Genomic DNA, 21,451 nt, shown 5'->3' with positions numbered 1-21,451 from the left:
TATATGCATCATTCACAAAAGACTTGGTAAGAGAGGGAAAGTAGAAATAACATGCTTAGGCAGGATGGAACTTTAGTATCTTACAGCTGTTAAGCTGGTTTCTTTCTTCAGTTTCTGGGGATAAAAAAAGGTAGTCTATTAGATTATAACATTAGAAAACACTGCAGAAAAAAAATAAGTGAAACGATAAACCCTTTCCTAGCAGCAAGTTTACCTGCCTGCCCTTCATTCCCCCTGCCCTACCCCAAGAAGAACTAGTTTTCCAGGGTGAAGACCTTGGGTGATGATGAAAATTACAATACATGTTTACTGTGCACTTGCTATGTACTGCTGGGCTCTATACAAGCATTTACTATTTGTTTGCTTACTCCTTACAACATGCTTTTGAGGTAAGTAATCTTGTTCTCCTCACCCTGTGGAAGCAGCTGGGACACTGAGAGGTTAAGTAACTTGCCCAAAGACACAGCTAAGGACCTGTATCTGAATCTGTGCTCTACTTCACCTCCTTGAGAAGCCGTTTAATCTGACAAAGGGCACTGGACTAACCAGATGGTTCCTGCACTCCTCTAACGCTAATCCTAAACTTCTGTTTTGGTCCCCCAGCTATGGCACCCTGGGGACAGAGTTAAATGACTTGAAATCTTAAGGGGCTATGTTGAGAAAAAGGTGTGTGAAAAGAGGAAGTTAAGGTGCTGGCTCCCTGACAGGAACTCTGGGGAAAAGAAAGAATGCAAGTGGTAACTGAGTTTTGCTGGGTGGAGTGTGATGTGACGTCTTTTCTCTGGCCCCTCGTGAAATCCTGGGTAAAAGCTCCATCACAAACGCTCTGTAACAGTGTGTCTGCTTTGGGGGATCAGAAGAATGGCAGAGCCCTGCTTCAGAGGTGGACCAAGTACATGCTGGGGACAGAGGGTGTCCATAGCGTGATGAGTCACAGTAAAAACACGAAGAAAAGTAGTTTATCAAAAAACCAACAAGGGGCTTCCCTGGTGATGCAGTGGTTGAGAATCCGCCTGCCAATGCAGGGGACACGGGTTCGAGCCCTGGTCTGGGAAGATCCCACATGCCGCGGAGCAACTGGGCCCGTGAGCCACAACTACTGAGCCTGCGCGTCTGGAGCCTGTGCTCCGCAACAAGAGAGCCCGCGATAGTGGGAGGCACGCGCACCGCGATGAAGAGTGGCCCCCACTTGCCGCAACTAGAGGAAGCCCTCGCACAGAAACGAAGACCCAACACAGCCAAAAATAAATAAATAAATAAATAAATTTACTAAAAAAAAAAAAAACCAACAAGGAGGAATTGATTTGAAATGGTAGGTGAAATTCCCCCTCAAGGGTTAGGATTTGTATCAATTTATAACCGACTCATAAAGTAAAAAGTAGTACAAGTTTTTAAGCTATATTAGCATTTAGTACTCAAATATATTAAGAGTGACTAGAATTCACCCATTTGGCCTTTAGGACCTGAAGGGTCTGTAGCCCCAAGTGCTGAGGTGTCCATGCAGCTTTATTTCAACTTTCCTGCACTCACCGGTAGGTGGTTTCCGGAAGGAGATCTTTCATAACGTGGGTGGTGGTATTGCCCACGGTGATGCTAGTGTCCCCAAGATCAATATTATAAGCAAGGATTTCAGATCCATTATTGCACGGTTCTTCCCAGTTCAGTACAAGGCACACAGAAGGCGGATCAGGATAGGCATTGAGGGTCTCCTCCTCCAGGACACACAGAGTGGAGACAGGGTCAGGGGCAGATGCTGGTGTCTGGCAAAGGACAAGCTCACTGTACGGTCCTGCTCCAGCTTGATTAACAGCCTGAAAAACAGAATAGCGAGACAAAGTCCACATTATCCCACGAGCACATTCTAATGCCTCCACATTAGGCGTTAAATAAATCTAAAGTAACATACGATTACTGCTAGAAATGTAGGTAGAAATAAATCCTCCACAATGTTCATGTTAATACCACTTTCTAAAAAATACCAATCATATCTTCTCCGCTAATAAGAGAGAACATCGCCATCACCGTTTCTTATGAAAAATAGTTTTAAAATAACACTTTATATTTGCATAGCCCACTTCAGTTTATGCATTGTCTTATGCAATCCTCACAATAACCATCTGAGGTAGATAATATATGGCAGGTATTCTTATCTGCCTTTCACAGAGGAGGGAACTCAAAGTCAAATTAAGAACTCAGGCCCCAGATTTAGATGCCAAGCTGGGACCAAAATTCAGTAATCTGACTTTCAACTCAAGTGCTGCTCTGGAAGAGCTATAGGAATTTTAGAAAAGATACCTACTGTTTTCCATGTGAATGCTAAATTCATATCTGGAGTCAATGCTCAGCCCTCATCTGACTTTACCTGAGCATCACCGCTGACAACTGATCACTCACTGCTTTCAAATCCTCACTCACTCGGTCTCTGGGACCGTTTTCTTGTTTCTATTTTGCTGCTGCTGCTGCTTCTCAATCACCTCTCCTGGCTGCTACTCATTACCGGGATCTTTCAGCACTGGAGGGCACCAGGCCTTGGGCCTTGCACACCTCTTTGTCATCTCTGCTTAAACTCCTGGATATCTCATCTTGTCGCAGGGAAATATAATGCCATTTATATCCTACTCCCAAATTTATTTGTGTAGCTCAGACCTCTGCCCTGAATGCGAGGCTAGTGTATTCAACTGCCTACTGAATAGTTCCACTTAAATGTCAAATAGGCATCTCAAACCTAAGTGTCTGTACAGCTCTAAGACTCCACCCCATCCCTGCTCGCCAAAAACCCTACTGTACCTCCTGTGGTTTTCCCCATCCTTCAGGCTGTTCAAGTCATATCTCTGAGTCAGTGCTGGACATCTTTCTTCCTCTCATACCCCTGCAAAAAGCATCAGCACATCCTTTCCCAACCTAGTCCAACTATACTCTTTCATATCTGGTTGCTGTAATGACCTCCTAACTGGTACCTGTGTCAGCCCTTGCCCCACAGTCTGTATTCACTGTCCCTTCAATGGCCTCTCACCGGATACAGAATAACCTCTGAAGTCCTCACAACTGCCTATAAGACCCTATCTAATCTGCTCACCGCCACCACCTTCCCAAAGAACCCAGGACCACTCTGCCTTCATCGTCTACTACCCTCCCTCTCAATCCCTCTCCTCCAGCTACACTGGCCTCCTTGCTGTTCCACAGGGACACTAAATTTGCTCTCACCTCAGGGTCTTTGCAACTTGCTGCCCCTTCTGTCCACACAGCTTTTCCCCAGACATCTACACAGCCCATTCAATCGTATTCTCAGGCTTCTCTCGAGTGTTGCCTTTTCAGGGAGACCTCTTTGAACACCATATTAAAACTTATAGTCACCCCTACCCCAACTCCCGTGACCCTCCTCATTTCTTATTTCTCTTCTCTGCTTTTATTTTCATCATAGCGTTTGTCACCAGAATAGTATATATTTCATTTAATTACTCCCTTGATTAGAATGTAAGTTCCACAAGGGCAAGGCTCTCGGGTTCACTGCTGTAGCCCTGGCAACTAGAACAGTACCTGACACAGAGTGTGTAATCAATAAATGTTATTAACAATATTTTTTTCCTTATAAGAACATTTGGGGACTTCCCTGGTGACGCAGTGGTTAAGAACCCGCCTGCCAATGAAGGGGACACGGGTTCGATCCCTGGTCCAGGAAGATCCCACATGCCGTGGAGCAACTAAGTCTGTGAGCCACAACTACTGAGCCTGTGCTCTAAAGCCCGCGAGCCACAACTACTGAGCCCACGTGCCACAACTACTGAAGCCCGCGTGCCTAGAGCCCGAGCTCCGCAACAAGAGAAGCCACTGCACCACAACAAAGAGTAGCCCCCGCTCGCCCCACGCGCAGCAACAAAGACCCAACGCAGCCAAAAAAAAAAAAAAAATTGGCAACCTCCTTACAAAAAAATGAAGGTGAAGTACTCTAAAATCTCGTTTACTTCATGGGAGAGCTGATGAGGACAAATTATAATACAAAAGGAAAGTAGTCTGATCTCTTAAATCAAAGGTTCACTATAATGCCTGTGTATCAGTTAATTTCAAAGAAGCAAGCTAAGAGCATTCATTTGCTATCAAATCACTTTTGAAACCTTTCTGTAATATTTTTTTACATCAAGTCCCATTTCATGACAACACCAACTTTCTTTCTGGTAAAATTTTTATGTCACAAATTAAGAGTACAGTAAGTCCCCTACATATGAATGAGTTCTGTTCCGAGAGTGCGTTCATAAGTCCAATTTGTTCGTAAGTCCAACAAAGTTAGCCTAGGTACCCAGCTATATAGTACTGTACTGTAATAGCTTTATAATACTTTTCACACAAATAATACATAGAAAACAAACAAACACAAAAAATAAAGAAAACATTTTTAATCTTACAGTACAGTACCTTGAAAAGTACAGTAGTACAGTACAACAGCTGGCATACAGGGGCTGGCATCGAGTGAACAGGCAAGAGGAGTTACTGACTGGAGGAGGGAGAGGAGGTGGGAGATGGTAGAGCTAAAGGATCGTCAGCAACAGGAGTCGGAGGGCAAGCTGCAATTTCATGTGAACTAACTTACGTGACTGGACATGCGAACACACGTTTGCAACTTTGAAAGTTAGCAACTTGAAGTTTCGTATGTAGGGGACTTACTGTATGTATTTAGAGATTTTATTTTTTGGATACAAATTTATCACAGGGGCAGAAAAATAAGACACTGTAGAGCCAACTTTCATATCAACTAAGGCTTTAATCACCATGTAACAGAAGGAAAAGAACATGGCTTTTAGAGTTGGAGCTTTGTTCACATCTGGATTCCATTATTTACTGACTGTGTGATCTTAGGCAAATTAACATCTCTGTTTCCTCAGATGTAGAATGGGGATAGTAACATATAATTCATAGAGTTATTGTAAAGATTAAATTTGTTAACATGTCAAATCCTGGCAGAGTATATCAGGCCAGCTGTCAGTGCTTCACTTCCCTCCTTCTCCCTGGGAAAATCAAGAACAAAATAGCAATAGCAATTTTCCGAAACCAATTTTCTTAAAACAAAACAACAACGAAATACTTTATTTTGAACTAATTTTAGACTTACAGAAAAGTTGCAAAAATAGTGCAGAGAAATTTCCATATAATCTCTCACCTTGCTTCCCCTAATATTAATACCTTACATAAGTATAAACCAATGATCAAAACCAGGAGATTAACATTGGTACAACAGTATTAACAACGTACAGACCTTATGTAGTTAGAGTGAAATCTTACCAATTTCCGATAATGTTCTTTCTCTATTCCAGGATCCTGCCTAGCTTTGTTCTATGGAAAATGCTTTCTCGAGTTATAACACTTATTATATTACCAGTTTACAAAGAAAACAATTCAAAAAAATCTTACTAAAATATAAGAGTATGTCTGTAATATACAATATGCTTCATGTGAATAGAATTACTTGGGTACATGGTAAATAAAATATTCAAACAAGAAATGTTCCACCCAATTTTTATAAAACACAGTATAGGTATCACAGTGATTTAATTTTTAAGGCACCAAATAGTCAAAAGAATATTCATCTTTGGGCTTCCCTGGTGGCGCAGTGGTTGAGAATCTGCCTGCGAATGTAGGGGACACGGGTTCGAGCCCTGGTCTGGGAAGATCCCACATGCCGCGGAGCAACTAGGCCCGTGAGCCACAACTACTGAGCCTGTGCGTCTGGAGCCTGTGCTCCGCAACAAGAGAGGCCGCGATAGTGAGAGGCCCGCGCACCGCGATGAAGAATGGCCCCCGCTTGCCACAACTAGAGAAAGCCCTCGCACAGAAACGAAGACCCAACACAGCCATAAATAAATAAATAAATAAATAAATAAATAAATAAATAAATAAATAAATAAATAAAAAAGAATATTCATCTTTAACCTGACTTTGTAGTAATGTCAAATGAAAATAATTCAGATTTGGTCTATAGGTATCAAGAAATCAACAGAGGTTGGGGAAACCCCTTTCCTGGCAATACTTCTTTAGCATAGGCTATCCCCTTCATAGGGTCTGACTCATTTTATGACAATTAAGTATAGACACTTGAAAATATTTACTATTGTTGACAGGGAGGCAAGATTATTATGCAGGCTCTATTCTTACCAATGTATCTTTTAAAATGCAGTTTTGGGAAGTTGATGCTAAGTGACAACATATACCCCGAAAGGAAGGAAAGGAAGTAGAACATTTTAAAGAGACACCAAAACTCGTAAAGCAGATTGAAGTTGTTTCCTGTGATGGCAGACAGTTTTTATTTATATGCTGCCTTGTTCTGAAAACAGGAGCGTAGCACATAATTTAACCTCTTCCCAATGACTCAGCATCGCTGTTAGAAAGGTCAGATAACGTGCTATGACCCTGACTCACTGACGAATGGTTAATTACATCCCAGGCCCTCCATTCTAGAAGGAAGGTGCGTATAATGAAAGAGTTTAGCCAGAAATGTTCATGACAAAACAGACTTCAGAATTCAACAGAACAGCTTCAGTTGATCTAGAAGGGAATATTTTCTCCAAAGAGGCCCGAGGCCAGAGACACTGAGAGTAGATGGGCTTGTAATAAGCAATATGATCCATGACTTAAATCAGGTGGAAACCTAACTCTGGCATCTTTGCTTCTTTATCTATTTAAATCTAAACATGTATGAAGAAAGAATTCTTCAAGGTCAAGAACCACAACTGATTAATCTTTGTATCTCTCCTTTTGATCATCGGGATCATCCTTTGATTCTGGCACGAAGTGGTGCTCAAGAAATGTTACTGAACAAATGGAAAGAAATGAACAAAGAACCCTGTTTTCTCAGGACAATATGGTTTTTCAAAGGAAAAAAAAATATTTACCCAAGTCAATAAAATGAAAGTAAACCCATGCCTATTGTCACTCTTAGGGGTTAGGCTAGGAGCCAATTATTCTTCATGTTATTCTATTTGGACACCCAAGCGTAAGCTTACAGATAAACCAGCCTTGTTAATGGTCACTGGGAAGTGGGAGGTGGGTCCTAACGATTGAATGCAGACTGGTTCTAACTACTCTAGTGTTTGTTTTTGGCTCCATTTAACATCTGGAATGGGAAGTTTTAAATGTTTTTTGCCTTTTGTCTAAGTGGCTTTCCCACCGAAATGTGCATCTCAGAAAATTCAGACAGAAGGCATCTTCCCTAAGGAGCTGTGCCACCTTTGCCTTGGACTCGGTCCTTTATTCAGTGAATTAACCAGCAAGCAAGATGCAAGCGTGGTGAGAAGTACAGTGGAGATGATTCTGGTTTTGTTCCTACTTTTTAGGACCTCTTAGAGAAGCAAAAATTAACTGTAAAATACCAAAACAATTACATTTATTTTTATTTAAAAGAACTCTTTTTTTCCATATCGCCCCTCCTGATGGCCTCCATCACGAACCTCTGAGTAAGTTTCCCAAAGAGTCTATCATGGAACACCAGTATTTGTGAGAAATGTCCGGACGGTGTCAGCCTACCTGTAACCTACAGCAATACTGCGCAGCAGGCAACAGATCCCTCATTTCAAAGCCGGCGTCTGTCCCATGATAAATGAGTTCTAAGGATTCTTCATCTTCTCCCCACTCCAACCTGTACTCTGAGATATCAGCACCAGAGCTTTCAGGACTCTGGAAAACAGAAATTTAAGTGGTTAATTTCACTGAGAAGAAAATCCTATGATGTTTGTGTTCAATTAACGAAACAGAGAAAGAGAGCAACATGCCTTAGGATATTTCAAATACGTGAAAAGAAAAGCATGAAAAAGATACTCAATTTCCTCTCAATTCTGACCAGTGGTAAAATTTCCATAACTCCTGGCAAGTGCCAAGGCAGATGACTGTGTAAAACCTATATGTCAACTTAAGCTTTGTGGGTCCCTCATAACTTGCACTGGGGGGCAGATAAAGTAGAAGAAACAAACTGATGCAGAACACATGCCTGACTTACCTCCCAACTCACTAGGACACATCCATCAGGCGTAAAAGAGATACAAGGTGCTTTGCACTGTCCAGGAGGCCCTGCGGCAGTGGTAATTTCTGAGACATCAGAATAGGGACCATACTGAAAGAGAAAGACACATGCGTGCTTGTAGGGGTGTGTGTGTGTGTGCGCGCGTGTGCATACAACACAAGCTTATAACCAAACAAGGGCTAGGCTAATGACATCATCAATACAACTGATTAAAAGTATTACCTAATGGTGTTCACTTTCAGTTGAATATGTAGGTTTTCTTCTAACATACATTCCCTAAGTAGTAAATGTCTATTTTATATATATAAATATATATATATTTTTTAATTCAAAAGGATTAGAAAGTTGGTTTACTAAACATTTTTGCTGTGATCTAAGAAACAAAAAATGCTGACTTTTGCTATATCACAGCATTCTGCTTTAATTTCTCAGACGGCTTCAAAGAAAACTAAGTCAGATGCACACTGCAGTTTAATTTTTAATGCATAAAAATCTTCGTGGAATTGTTGGTTATCGAATTTTGAGTATTTCTTCTAGTTACTGGTATTTTCCATTTCGAAAACCAATGGTCCTGTTAATGTTTTCTCAGCATGTCTCCCACCATCTCAACTATTTTAAGGTTTACACTGCACTCCTCTCCTCCACCACCATCAGTGACCACACTGCTCAGAGCCAACCACCGCTACAGATTTAAAACACGTTGAGAGAACCATCACCGCCATGTTAACAGTGGGATATATGATACTTCAATGAGTTGGGGCAAAGAGTAAAGTAATTTTCAGGTTAATGAAGTATGTGACTATGTTTTTCAAAATGGAAAAAAAAGATTAAAAAAAACCCCCAAAAACCTCTCACATTTTCTAACAATATAACCTGCAAATATACTGGGGGTGGGGGAGAAGCTCTCTGAAGTGGACCACAGAAGGTGATTATGAGTCAAACATATGGTTAACTTCCAATACAACAGAATTTAAAAACAAGGCTGAAGATACTTTCTTTATATGATAAATTAGTGAAAGGAGAGAGAAAGTAAAACTCAAGTCAGCCCAGTTGCACGTTTATCTTTATCATGGCAGAAATCCTCTGAAAAATTGATGGGGAGAAGCACCAGATCAACAGTAAAATAGGATTTCTTCTGCAGCATCAGTGATCATCACCATCCATCCTCTTCTTACTTATAAAAGTTTGGGTGCGTAGGCTTTCCTATCTTCTCACCAATACATTTTTATTGTCTAGTTTTGTTTGCGTGTGTGTGTGTTTTAATTTAAATACCTGTATCTGAAATTCTTTCCTAATGGGCAATTAGAAGAAATCCAGCTCCTGTTAAAGGTCTGTGATCATACTTCAGACCAAATGTTTTCATAGTCAGCGTGGCTAACATGAAACGGACTAAAGACAAACATACTTTGCTTCTGAAAGGCGTGAACAGGACCACCGAGAACTAGAAGAGTCATTGTCAACTTCTTGTCACTGTCAGTGGGCTTTCTTACTTGTAAAAATCTCATCAATTAATTACATCTATTTATCTGCACGGAGTGCATCTATACACACCACTGGCACTCTGTGGGGCTTTAGCAGTGGTTTGCTCTACCCACACCCTTCTACCTTCTTTTATGTTTCTGCCCATCTTTGACACACCGAAAAGCCCTGTAGTTTCTGGGTCACTTCACTCTCATTATGAATTGCCCCCCAATCCATATCACTCTGCGATTAAAAAAAACAAAAACCAATCACCTTTGTGGATATAATATAGACATACTCTTCCAATCTCTAACAGCCCACCTCGACAACTTCAGATGGAGTAATAAGAAGGACCAGAGAGTTCTACAGTTTTCACTTGAAATAAACGAAAAAAAAAATATACTGGCCTCCCTAGCCTCTACCCCAGTCCAGTTTTAAAAACTGACCTAAGACATTGCTGGGTAATTTAGACAATATGATAAAGAAATATTACGTAGTCCTAGTTTCCCATAACTGATTTATACAGTCGATGAGAAAATAGGAAATTATTTTAAAAACTACCAAAAGCATCTAAAGGGTGATGTCATTAACCTTGAACTCTATCTTAATAGAATGATATGAGGACAAAAGAAACAAAATTTCCAATGTTGGGTCTACATGAAATCAAAACAGTATATCTTCAGAAATTAGATTTTACATACACTTCTTTAATGGTTGTCAAGTGTGGACAGATACTGCTAAGGATTTTAGGAGGGTAGAAACGGAAGTGCCGGGACCCTACACTTCCGTTACGGTGTATAAGCGTGTACTCACCCCTCCATCATTCAGAGCTCTCACCCTGAAGCGATACATGGTTCCGGGAAGCAGGTTGCCAACGGTGCACTCAAGCTCGGGCCCGTGGTACACTTCCGAAGCTACATCCTCAGGTTCCGTCATCTCCACGCTGTACTCCGAGACCTCACAGCCACTTTCAGAGGCAGGAACATCTGGGAAAGGAGAATGTTTTTCATATCAGAACACTTTTGTGTTTCCAGTTGACCCTATCACACCTCACTTTCCACAAGGTTTGCAAAATATCATGTAGGTGGCCTGTCCTCGATATTTACAAAAGAACCCCATTCCAAAAAAAAGATATACAGAAGAAAGTTTCTGAATGACGTTACCCATACTTTCCAAAGCAAGTACGTTTAATGATATTAACAAAATTCCAAAACCGTAGAACTTTTAGGCAATTCCTTTCTATTCTAATGCCAGGTAAACGCAAGAAATAGAGGGGAGAAAATCTTCTCCTTAACTTGAAACCAAAGGACACATTCAATCAAGTTAGAGGACCCAAAACTGGCACAATATTTTATTTTAGGCATAAGTGATGGGGAACAATAGTCTGACAGCATTTTGCAGGTTTATATTTGCAGTTTTACATGCTTGTAAATTGTTGACCCGACAGGAAATGCTAATACAGTTTGAGTCGATACAGTAAAACACCAGGACCCACACATAACAAGGCAGCAAAGATGAGGAGGAATTAGATGTTACCTGATGAACTATTTCTTGGTTTAACCTCTAAATTGAGCACAACTTTCATTTTATGAATAAAGCTGAAAAATTCCTGAAAAGGCTGGCTGCTCTGAAACACCTTCTAGAAAAGTGCCCTCTGAGGGTAGAGGATGAACAGCACGTGCGGCACCATCAGGAATAGGAGGGTGAGTGACAACGCGGGGAGAATACAAACCCAAGCCCATGTACACTGAACAGAATATGGGCATTTTCAGTAGAAACAAATATGGTTTTCAGAGGGAAGACCTGGAACTTGATTACAAAGCATTAAGTCTTACACTCAATCTCCACTTGTCCAAACTGGCAACGTGAAGATGTGTTCACTCACCCCACTCTAAGTGGACTTCTTTGTGCTTTGGTCTACCCAAAACCCTCGGTGGGCGACACTGACCTGGTGCAATGCTTAGTGTGCGAACGGGGAGACTTTCAGAACACTGCAGGAGAAATACAGGAGAGAATCATCTCTTAGTTACTTCGAATTTATTAGAGCTCTATATACCAAGCAAATTCCACCCCATACCTGCAAATGCTACCAAAGAGGGTTACACATTGAATGTTTACACTTTTTATGCAATAAGATCTTCATCTCTGTGTGTGTGGTGTGTGTGTGTGTGTGTGTATGTGTTTGTTTTAAGTATGGACATATACCTCATACAGCACTGGTAAAAATAATTACTTCTGATGTCAGATTTGTAGGCTGACTTTCTGAGTGTTGTGTATCCTAAGCACACGGTTATTTTCCTTTAAACAAAAATCAGAGACCCTTCATGAGGACAGAAGAGAACACAAAACAACAGCTGGATGAAGTTTTTAAATGCTGCCATAAATGGCCAACCATCCACATCCAGAGCAGAAAGGCAAATAAAGTCAATATTAATCAACTGAGTCTGACATTAACCAGCAGGTTCTGTTAATACTAAAATCAGCAGGCCTTCTTTTTTGCAGGATCTGGTTGCGTAAGGCTGGTGGTATGGAAGCTGACCCCTTTTTGAGACAGGAGGAACATGGTAGACCTATGCAGCTCAACCAAATTCAGCCTCCTTCCTGAGGAGACGAGGTGCAGAGGAGATGTACTTAAGCATTCGAGGAGCGCTGCCGCTTCTGTGCAGCCTCGTGCAGCACCTCGCATGTAAGAGGAGCTCGCTGATCATCTGTAGCTTTGATGTGGACATCCCCACCCTGGGAGGCACTGCATAAACGTCGTCTAGGTGGACCTTTTTTTTTTTTTTTTTTACCTCAGAAGTCTGTCTATATGGACAGTCTAGATATCACAGTACCACTATCCTTGGGGGGAAAAGAAAATAAACACAAAATGACGTCAGAGGTGGGCTGAGTGGCAAAATTCGGCACCTAATGGCAGGTGTTCTCTTGAAAAGTCAACCCAGTACAGGGTAACAGGGTCATAAGCCACCACTGCGCGCGCGCTCTCTCTCAATACTAATTGTTTCAAAACCACAATGTTAAATATCTCTGCGATGGAAACATCTTTCACCATATTGTCTCTCACTCACTTTCTGAATGTTAACTTAACATCATTTAGATAATAACTATTGATATCTCATTTCTAGAGCACTTCATGTGTACTTGTTACTTTGTTTTGAGCCTATGAGAACACTGTGAGGTTGAAACCAAGTTTCCTGACGTGTTGAATGGTTGGTCTAAGGTCATATAAATTGTAGACAATGGTGGTGATCCTTTTGTGATGTATAAAAATATTGTCACTATGTTGTGGACCTGAAACTTATGTAATACTGTAAGTCAATTATACTTCAATTTAAAAAAAAAAAAAGGAGACAGCAAGAGAACTGCTGCTGCCTACAGATGTGTAGGTTGGGCACTGCGTAATCACAGGAGGCGCCTTTCAGCTCAGTCATCATAGATTTATGTGGCTTTTACAATAATTTTCCAGCAGATGGCAGTAAAGTATCTCAAGGAAGGTGTGTCTCTCATTTTCACAAAACTGCCAGATGTGGTAAAAGCAAAGCTGTGCTGGAGGCCATATCTTTTTTGCTCTAAATTCTACGCTTTTCTATCATTGCAATAGCTGAGGTTCACCCCCTTATTTATTGGCTAATGCAAATTGCAGACCACCCTCAATTTTCAACTGTCAGGTGATCATGCCAAAGTCTTCTGAGAAATTAAGTGAGGGATGTACTTGGAAAGCAGCACAATTCAGGTGAGAATCATTTGCGTCTATCTTTTTATTCCCACTAAAGCACAATTTGGAAAACTCTAAATTCATGATGTGATACCATGGCAAGCTGCATTACCAAGATACATTTTTAAACAGCAGTTTATCCTGATGTTATAGATAGGTTGTCTGAGTGTGACCGAAGATGTTTACTTTTATACTGAAACAAAACCAACCTGACTGTGTCCACCAGTACTTATGCAGCATGCTCGGAGTTTGTACAAAGCGCCTGGTTTCAAGTGGGTGAACGTGTGCTCTGTAGCCGACCCACTGTAGGCCACTTCCCACTGACTCGCTGCAAAACAAGATCCGAGTATGAGATTCCGCCTTTTGTAAAAACGTAACAGTGCCAACCATTCCTGATAAGAAACAGCTCTAAGTGGTTTCCATGAAAACCAGCATCTCCTATTCTTTTTTTTTTTTTTCCTAAACAGCCACAGTGCTCTCTTTCCATCTCCTTTATGAAGTTAAACACTAAAATAACATGGAGTCATTTTTAATACTTAGTACTGCTGGCTAGGCTACTTAATATCACCATGATTACATTTGCTGACTGTGAGGTTGGGATGCTGGAAAGCACACGAAATCTGTAGTTTGCCCCGCAGCAGGAGCCAGCGGACGGTGTGGTGTTGAGCAAGCTAGGAGGTGGTAATGGTGTGAGAAGCCCCTGAGGCCAGCTGGGCAGGGGGAAGGCTGCTCGGCCACCAGGTTCCTGGTCAGACCAGGGCACCACTGAAGAGTTTCTCCCGGCTCTTATCTGCCTGGAGGTCACAGTGAGTGATAATCCCCATATAGACCGAGTCCTTTGGGTAAAGGCCTGCTGTCTCCATGGAGCCCCACTTAAAAGACAGAAACACCTGAGGGAGTGACATTAAAAATGAAAACACTCAGTGTGGCCCAGGTTATCTGACCACTTCTCGGGAATAAAGCAAGCAAGCAGAGCCACTGGAGGGCCCTGGGTGAAGCTGATGCCACCAGGTGAAGAGCACTGGGGATGCTTCGACTGACTGCCTGCCCGCCCCACAACTCGGGGATGTTTACCTTCCTCTGTTTTGCTCCCACTAACACAATGTTTCCAGCAGACTATTTTAAAGGAGGCTTTTACTCCATGCAGTTGTTTTAGGGAAAATACTTTTACCCTGTTCCATGATAGTTACTAACTTCCACAAATGCCCTCAGCTGCTTATTAGGTCAGATTTACAATGAAGCCACATGCACTAGGGCCATATGACAAGGGGGAATATTAAAGACAGTCATCCTGACATTACCGATCAAACAACCTGCACTGAAAAGGCAACTGGGAACAAGGACTACCGAGGAGATTCAATTAATCGTTAATGTCACGAACTGGCAAAGTTGTTAACTTTTAAGTACAGATGGCATCTACTTTTGATCTGTCACCAGTGGTCAAGAGAGCCACAAAAATTCAAAATATATTTAGGTTTTCACGATGAGCCACTGCACATCCGTGACTTCTCTCCTAGGTCAGATTTTTAGCATAGAATGTGATTTTATGTTAAGAACAGCTGTGCCCATCTCAAAGCATTTTCATGTTTTTCAAGCTTAAAATAGGGCCCAACTGACATGAAAAACAAAACACTCCAGGTGGCTATCGTGGCACAGAATAAAAAGCAAGCCACACACCTGCATTGCTTGTTTGTAAAAGTTGCTGTTAACTCTTTCCTTTTTTCCCATATGCATCACTTTTTTAAAAAAAAATTTAAGTTACAGGGATTATTAGAGTGGTGAGATGGGTGTCATTTTTAAAGTTCGGATGACTATACTTTTTTCTATTAAAGCCTAATAAATTTTATCAGAAAGAAGATCTAAGAATGTTTTAAAAGACACTATAAAGGGAATCTCATCTCTAACACTGTCCCACTTTAATTCACCTCGTGTGACTAGTAATGAAGAAATAATCTGACTCAGAAATCACAACAAAAATGAAGACATTTTCTGAACGTGTTACAAAGTGTGACACTTGTCAGGAGCCCACAGCAATACTATATTTTGTCATCCTTTGTGCACCAAACTCATGTGCTGTCTCCAATTTATCCTTCCTGCTGATTGCTTCTGACACTTTCTCTGCTTGTAAGAATTTCTAGAGAAAGCGTGCCAAGAGAGATGAAAAACACATTTATTCTATTAATTGGGACCTCTGGTTTAAAGAAATGACAGAAAATTTTAAAAACGACAAAAACATACATTTCAAGCAGACTCTGATCCCTGATGCTGTGTTTGAAAGAAAAAACTGTCAATATGTGATTAAGGCTTGTTTATTGTAGTACCTCTATCAACAGCATTAATGATTGCCCGCTATTATTATACAAATGTTTATCTTATTAGAAAACAGGACTTGAACAAAACAATTTCTACAAACTTCACCTTCAGAATTTCCATCAGTAATCTCCAGCAAGTACTTGAGTATTTCTGAACCACCGTTGTCCTTTGGAGGATCTGGAAAGTAAGCAAATGCCTTATTAGTTATAAAAGTGTATTGATTTTTGTTAGTAAATATTATTAGAACACATAGAATCATATAATATACTGTCTAAATTCTGGATTCAACCAAAGGGCACAATAATTAATATATTATTTCACCCAACTCCTTTCTCGAAAAAAACAAAAGAAACAAAAACACTACAAAACCTTCTGATTATCAAAGTTCGTAGAGCTAGAAATGTCAAAAAGTTAGCATTTATTTAGTGAAACATGAACAAAACTCAAAATATGGATTGATTTTTCTAAGAGTTATGTTCATTTATTTATTTTCAGATTCTGAAGCCTGCTCTTCAATATTTGATGGTTTTTATATAAGACAAAATATACATATATTTCTTTTTAAAAATTACTTTATTCTTTTTTTTATTTCACTTATATCATCAGTGAGAGATGGAGAGGGAAGAAAAGGGAGGTGCAAAACTTATTGACAAAATAAATAAAAGATAAGAATATAACAAATCTGTTCCATCACAGTTTGCTACTAAGCAAACTTTGTATCCCACATGAACCTAATATAAAACCAGAGCTGTGGATCAATAAGATCCTGTACCAAAGAGCCGGTTTGAGGAGGAGGTTCCGGCCTGTTACTAGAGCCCCGTGCACCTTAGGTATCATATCTGTCTACTGCTAACTCGGTGCCTGCAAGAGTTTTCTTTTCTGAGCAGGAAAATACCTTTTTGCAAGACTACACAGAATTTGCCTCTACTATCAATTGGCCACCTCTGTATTTTAGATATACCCTCAGGTTACTCATATAGATTTAGAAACTTTAATTCCCGTCTCCTCTCACCTGTTATTTCCATTAATGTATGCAAACTTCGGTAATAGATATTTACAGAAATAATTAAAAAGTTAAATATAGCATATGGCTAATGAAAGTAAATACTCAGTGCTGACAGAACTTTCTAGGATATTCTGAGAAAAAAAGCTTTAGATCTGGCAAAAAGCACATCTAGATTTTTTGTTTCTCTTAATCGTATCCATCTTCTAGGGAATAATTCTGCCTCAAAATTACCACATAACTTGAAGCAGTTATATGTCTCAGTGGTTGGTCTCCAATAACAATTTAATAATATTTTAAATTCCCTTTACATTACTTGACTGCCAGGTAAAATCTTATTTTAGATTTCTATTTTTTTTTTTTTTTTTGCCTGTTTGGTAGTTACTATTATTATATGACATTAGTGATAATCATACATATTATGTTTCACATACAGCTGCAAATGTTTATCAACATTCTAATGGCATTCATTTCACTGAAATAATCCATGCAGCAGGTGAGCCACAAAATCCTCTACCAGATCCCCACAAACACCATATGATGAACTTCAATATGAAAACTTCCTGAAGTCCAAGACTTCCGATGACATACAAACAACAAAAACTAGTCTTCCTAATTCACTGTAACTTAAACATTCTGTAAAATTTAATATGACTTACCTAAATTTTGAAATTGTATTAAATATTGGTACATTTTTAAGGGCAAGCTATTGAAGAATGAAATATATTCAGAGATTACCACATTCAAATCAATAATACGTTAAAACTATAGGAGAAAAAAATGTGTCTTACAGGAAAATCATAAAGTAAATGAAATGCTCTTACAACTGTCAATTTTACCAGTTTGTAGAATTCTCAGGATGTTTCTCATACATATATTCCAAACGTGTAAAACTCCCTCAAATAATATGACTTGTTTATTGGTTTGTCACTACTGAAATTAATCAAGTTTTTAAAAAACCTGTCAAAAAAGCAGCAGCAGCAACAGCAACATAACATACCCCATTTAACACTAAAACCATGAGATGTAACTGGTCCTTTAATGAGGGGTCTTGTAGGAGGTCCAGGCCTGTCAGGACTTGTTGTACAAACCAAAACTTCACTTGGGCAGCTTTTCCCTTCCATATTAGAAGCAGTCAGCTATAACACAACCGAGAAAACATTAATATGCTTTAGATATCAGTTCTTAAACCAGTAGTGACTTTCAATATGGCAAGATCAAGGTATCCATAAACTCACATAGACACACTCACATATTCTCTTTCTCTCTCTCTCTCACAATCTCAAACTACTAATTTATAAGTGTTTCTTTAATGGAGTACTTATTTTCTATATAGTTTAGCTATCAACAATTAAAAATAAAACAACAAGGTAGGTGTTAGCCAAAGACATTTTTACCCTTTCAAGAAGACAAAACAAAACTAGTATGTCACCACCCAGTTCACAGTGTTTTGTGGAAGGAAACTATGGGGAAAAGCAGATAAAAATAACCTGGCTTATTTAGGAGTAGGGCAATGCCACCTTGTGGAGAAATGCTAGCAGTATACCTATGATCTCACAGCCAGCATCGAGTAACAAGGAGTTTTAAAAATATCAAAAACTATCATTTTCCTTCAATAGTCACACATGCCACTGGATAATCCGACAACTATTTACTAAGTGACTACTCCGTGTTAAGTAACATGATTTGGCTCACAAATTAAGAGAAGGAGAGGGGGAATCAGAAGACAACCACATCTCTCCAGAAGGCACACTGTCACACTAGAAAACACCGTGCTGTGCTAGAATCAACAAACAGTGGGCAGCACAGAAGGCAGCCTGCTGTTCCCTTCTCTCCTAACGAGGTCGCAAAGAGTTCGCAAAGCTGTCTTCCGATTCACCGCATCGTCGCCCAACACGGAGCCCAAGTGGGGAGGGGGTGGGTAATAGAAGAGCAAAAGGAAAACGGCTGAGAAAAAGAAAATGGGCAAAAGAGCAAAGGGCAACGGAGAAAAGGGAAATCTGATTAAAAGAAGAAACTCCGAATAGAAAGGTGTGAAGTGCAGGTGAGAGACAGGTGCGCTGGGCACCTGGTTTGGGTCTTCCCAGGCAAGGGCATCTGGCCACGCTGTGATGCAATTTATTACAGCACATTACGGCAACAGGTTCCTTTCTCAAAAGTGGGTTTTAAAATTAAAGTTGGGTGTGTATTTCATAGATGTTACCTTAAAAGTGTAAAGTGCAGCGAACTTAAAAATCTTTTAACCTGTACAGTAGATTTAAAATGGTAAAGGGATGAAACATGAAACAGCTTCATTTTTAAGCAGTTCAGGTACCAAAATGACTGACTTACCCTGAACTTATACTGTGTGCTTCTTTTGAGATTTTTCACAGTACAGGTTAAATCCTCTCCAGTGTATTTTGGGTGGAAAAGGTTATCCTGAAAAGGCAAAGCCAGAAAGAAACATCAGTATCATAAAATCTGGGCATTAAATACCTTGTCTGTAGGATTTTTATATTGCCTCCTTCCATCATCACCAGTGGGCCAGAAGTCTGGCAGCTACACCAAAAAGAGGGCCAGAATCCCACGGTGCTTTAAGAAAAATTCAACTCTATCACATGATAATTTGTCCTGGATCTGGGTACTTTTATTGCAAGACTAACACTAATTTGAATGGGAACAATGCCCTCTCTTTGAGAGAGTGTAGATTTGCTTTGGAATAGACGTCACCATATACTTTTCTCACAGAGCAAACTTTTCTCGTTACTCAATAAGCATTTTAAACAATGAATTTAACCACCAAATTAACGAAGCTTATGTAGTTAAAAAAACTATCTAACAATGTTGTCATGAAAAAAGGTTCTTGTACGGAGATCCTTACTGTCAAGCTGCAATGTGCTATGCAATCCACTGGCTGGGGTTTCTCACACAGTGTCCTCTTCTGGCCAAGGGGGAAAGCAGAGCTTGGAAGGGGAAGACATAACCCTTCAACGGGATAAATATCCTACTGAAAGCTGACTGTACAGAATTCGTTCAATAGTATTCTCAGTCATGCACACACCCACCCACCCATTCATCTTGGAGCACCTTCTATGCATCAGGCTCTCTTCCACGCTCTAGGGGTTTAGCACCGCCCAAGAACAGACTAAGTCTTGCCCATCAGAAACTGATATAATAGCCAGAGAAAGCAATTAACAAAAAACCCCACAGACAAATATGAAGCACGCTGTGTGGTGTTAAGTGCCACGAGACGAAAAATGAAGCCGGGCAAGAGCACAGAGTGGTGGAGCTAGGAGGCACTGCGTCCTACAGCTCTGCAGGCTCCTTAAGGCAGCCACAGGTGGCTCCGCCAATTTAAATGAAATACAATTAAAAATTCAGTTCCTTGGGCTTACAGCCACATTTCAAGGGCGCAGCAGCCACGTGTGGCTAGGCACTATCTTATTGGACAGCACACAATACAGAACATTTCCATCATCACAGAAAGTTCTCCTGGACAGTGCTGTTTTACAGGGTGGTCAGGAAAGGGTCATCCAAAGAGGTGACATGTGAGAAGGGACCTGAAGGAAATGAGGGAAGTAACTCAAAGATATCGGAAGGGGCGTGAGAGCCAGAGGGCACCGGAACTGCAAAGGTGGGGCGGGACGGCGCAGCTGGTACGCTCAGTGAGACTACGGTGGCAGGAACAAGGGCAGGAATGAAGACCCTGAATGTGGAGGACCTGGAAAGCACTGCAAGAGCACTGGTTTTTCCTCTGGAAGAGAAGGGAAGGCACTGAGATGGGAAGGCTTCTGAGCAGAGCACTGACATGACTGTATTTGTATTTAACAGGATCACTCTGGCTTCGTGTGGAGAACAGACTGTGGTGTAGTAAGGATGAAAGTAGGGAAAATACTTAAGAGGCCACTGCAATAACCCAGGGGCGAGATGACGGTGGTTCAAAAAGTGTAGTAGCTGTGCAGATGCTGAGAAACGGTCAGATTTCTGGATAACTTTTGAAGGGAGATTTAAAAGGATTTGCTGACTGACATATATAGACTGACATATATGAGGTCAAGGAAGAGCCCACGGGTTTCTGGCTTCCCCAGATGAAAGCATGGGGATGCCACCTACTTGGATGGGGAAGACTGGGAAGGCCAGGCTTCTGCTAGTGGCTACAGTGGTAGAAATTAAGAGCTTGGCTTCAAATTTAGGCAGCGAATCTAATTTCACCAGTGCATCCTGTAGTTATGATAAAACTGACTTTACAGAACACACACAAGGGTATAAAATGTGCCAGACTTACATTTTCGTCCTCCTGGATTTCCAAGGTGTAGGTGACTACTTCCTCAGGTGAACAGCCTTCTGGTTTATTCCACTGCAATGTGACCCATGTGACCCCAGCTCGAACAAGTCTTGGTGCAGAGGGCATCTGAGGAATGTTTCCTAATGTGTAGCACACCACCTCTTGGCTATACCCACTGGAGAGAAACAGACCCGGTGAGACACGTTTAGAAGCACGGGGAGGAGTCTCGGCATTTCAAAAGAGCAGGGACAAGCCTACCTGCTGCGCAACTTGCTTGGGTGGGAAAGTGTGGGGCCTGACAGGTTCATTGAGCAAAGGAAGGCAAGGATCCTTTATGTGATATTCCCTACCACAACTTCAATTTGCCCCAATCCACCCCCCCCCCCCGCCCCCTGCACTGTTCTGCTTAGGTCTGCTACTAGAAAAGCATGCCATGTTACAGGACAATAGATTTAAAAATTTATTTCCCCCCAAAAGCACCCAGCAGAAAGCACAGCACAGTGTGATGGTGAGAAGCTATGAGCCACAGCTACCAAGGAGCCTTCAAATCAATGTGAGAGCAAATAACCGTCTATTGATAAAATAAATGTTTTACAAATATATATGGTGCTATTTTCCAAAAGTTTGTAGATGCTTCTAATTCATTTACAAATTCTTGAACTGTAGAAGCCTTTATCATTATGACTGTTC

At 40.7% G+C, this 21,451-nt stretch overlaps 1 protein-coding gene across 4 annotated transcripts in view; it reads right to left on the bottom strand.

The window, feature by feature from the left end:
- FNDC3B (fibronectin type III domain containing 3B) overlaps positions 1 to 21,451 on the bottom strand; it is a 354,599-nt gene that overhangs the window by 38,663 nt on the left and 294,485 nt on the right. For all 4 annotated transcript variants that reach the window (XM_057546030.1, XM_007197501.2, XM_057546029.1 and 1 more), the window contains 10 exons: positions 20,762 to 20,936; positions 18,829 to 18,915; positions 17,498 to 17,636; positions 15,600 to 15,671; positions 13,391 to 13,509; positions 11,352 to 11,457; positions 10,280 to 10,452; positions 7,982 to 8,095; positions 7,513 to 7,662; positions 1,531 to 1,811 (listed from right to left, as the gene is read on the bottom strand). In XM_057546030.1, coding sequence (XP_057402013.1) covers positions 1,531 to 1,811; positions 7,513 to 7,662; positions 7,982 to 8,095; positions 10,280 to 10,452; positions 11,352 to 11,457; positions 13,391 to 13,509; positions 15,600 to 15,671; positions 17,498 to 17,636; positions 18,829 to 18,915; positions 20,762 to 20,936 — 1,416 coding nt within the window. The remainder of the gene's footprint in view (positions 1 to 1,530; positions 1,812 to 7,512; positions 7,663 to 7,981; positions 8,096 to 10,279; positions 10,453 to 11,351; positions 11,458 to 13,390; positions 13,510 to 15,599; positions 15,672 to 17,497; positions 17,637 to 18,828; positions 18,916 to 20,761; positions 20,937 to 21,451) is intronic.

The sequence above is a fragment of the Balaenoptera acutorostrata genome, chromosome 4 (assembly GCF_949987535.1).
Source record: "Balaenoptera acutorostrata chromosome 4, mBalAcu1.1, whole genome shotgun sequence".
Classification (NCBI taxonomy): Eukaryota; Metazoa; Chordata; class Mammalia; order Artiodactyla; family Balaenopteridae; genus Balaenoptera; species Balaenoptera acutorostrata.
Note: the sequence above shows the minus strand (reverse complement) of the source record. Positions and strands in the feature narration are given on the sequence as shown.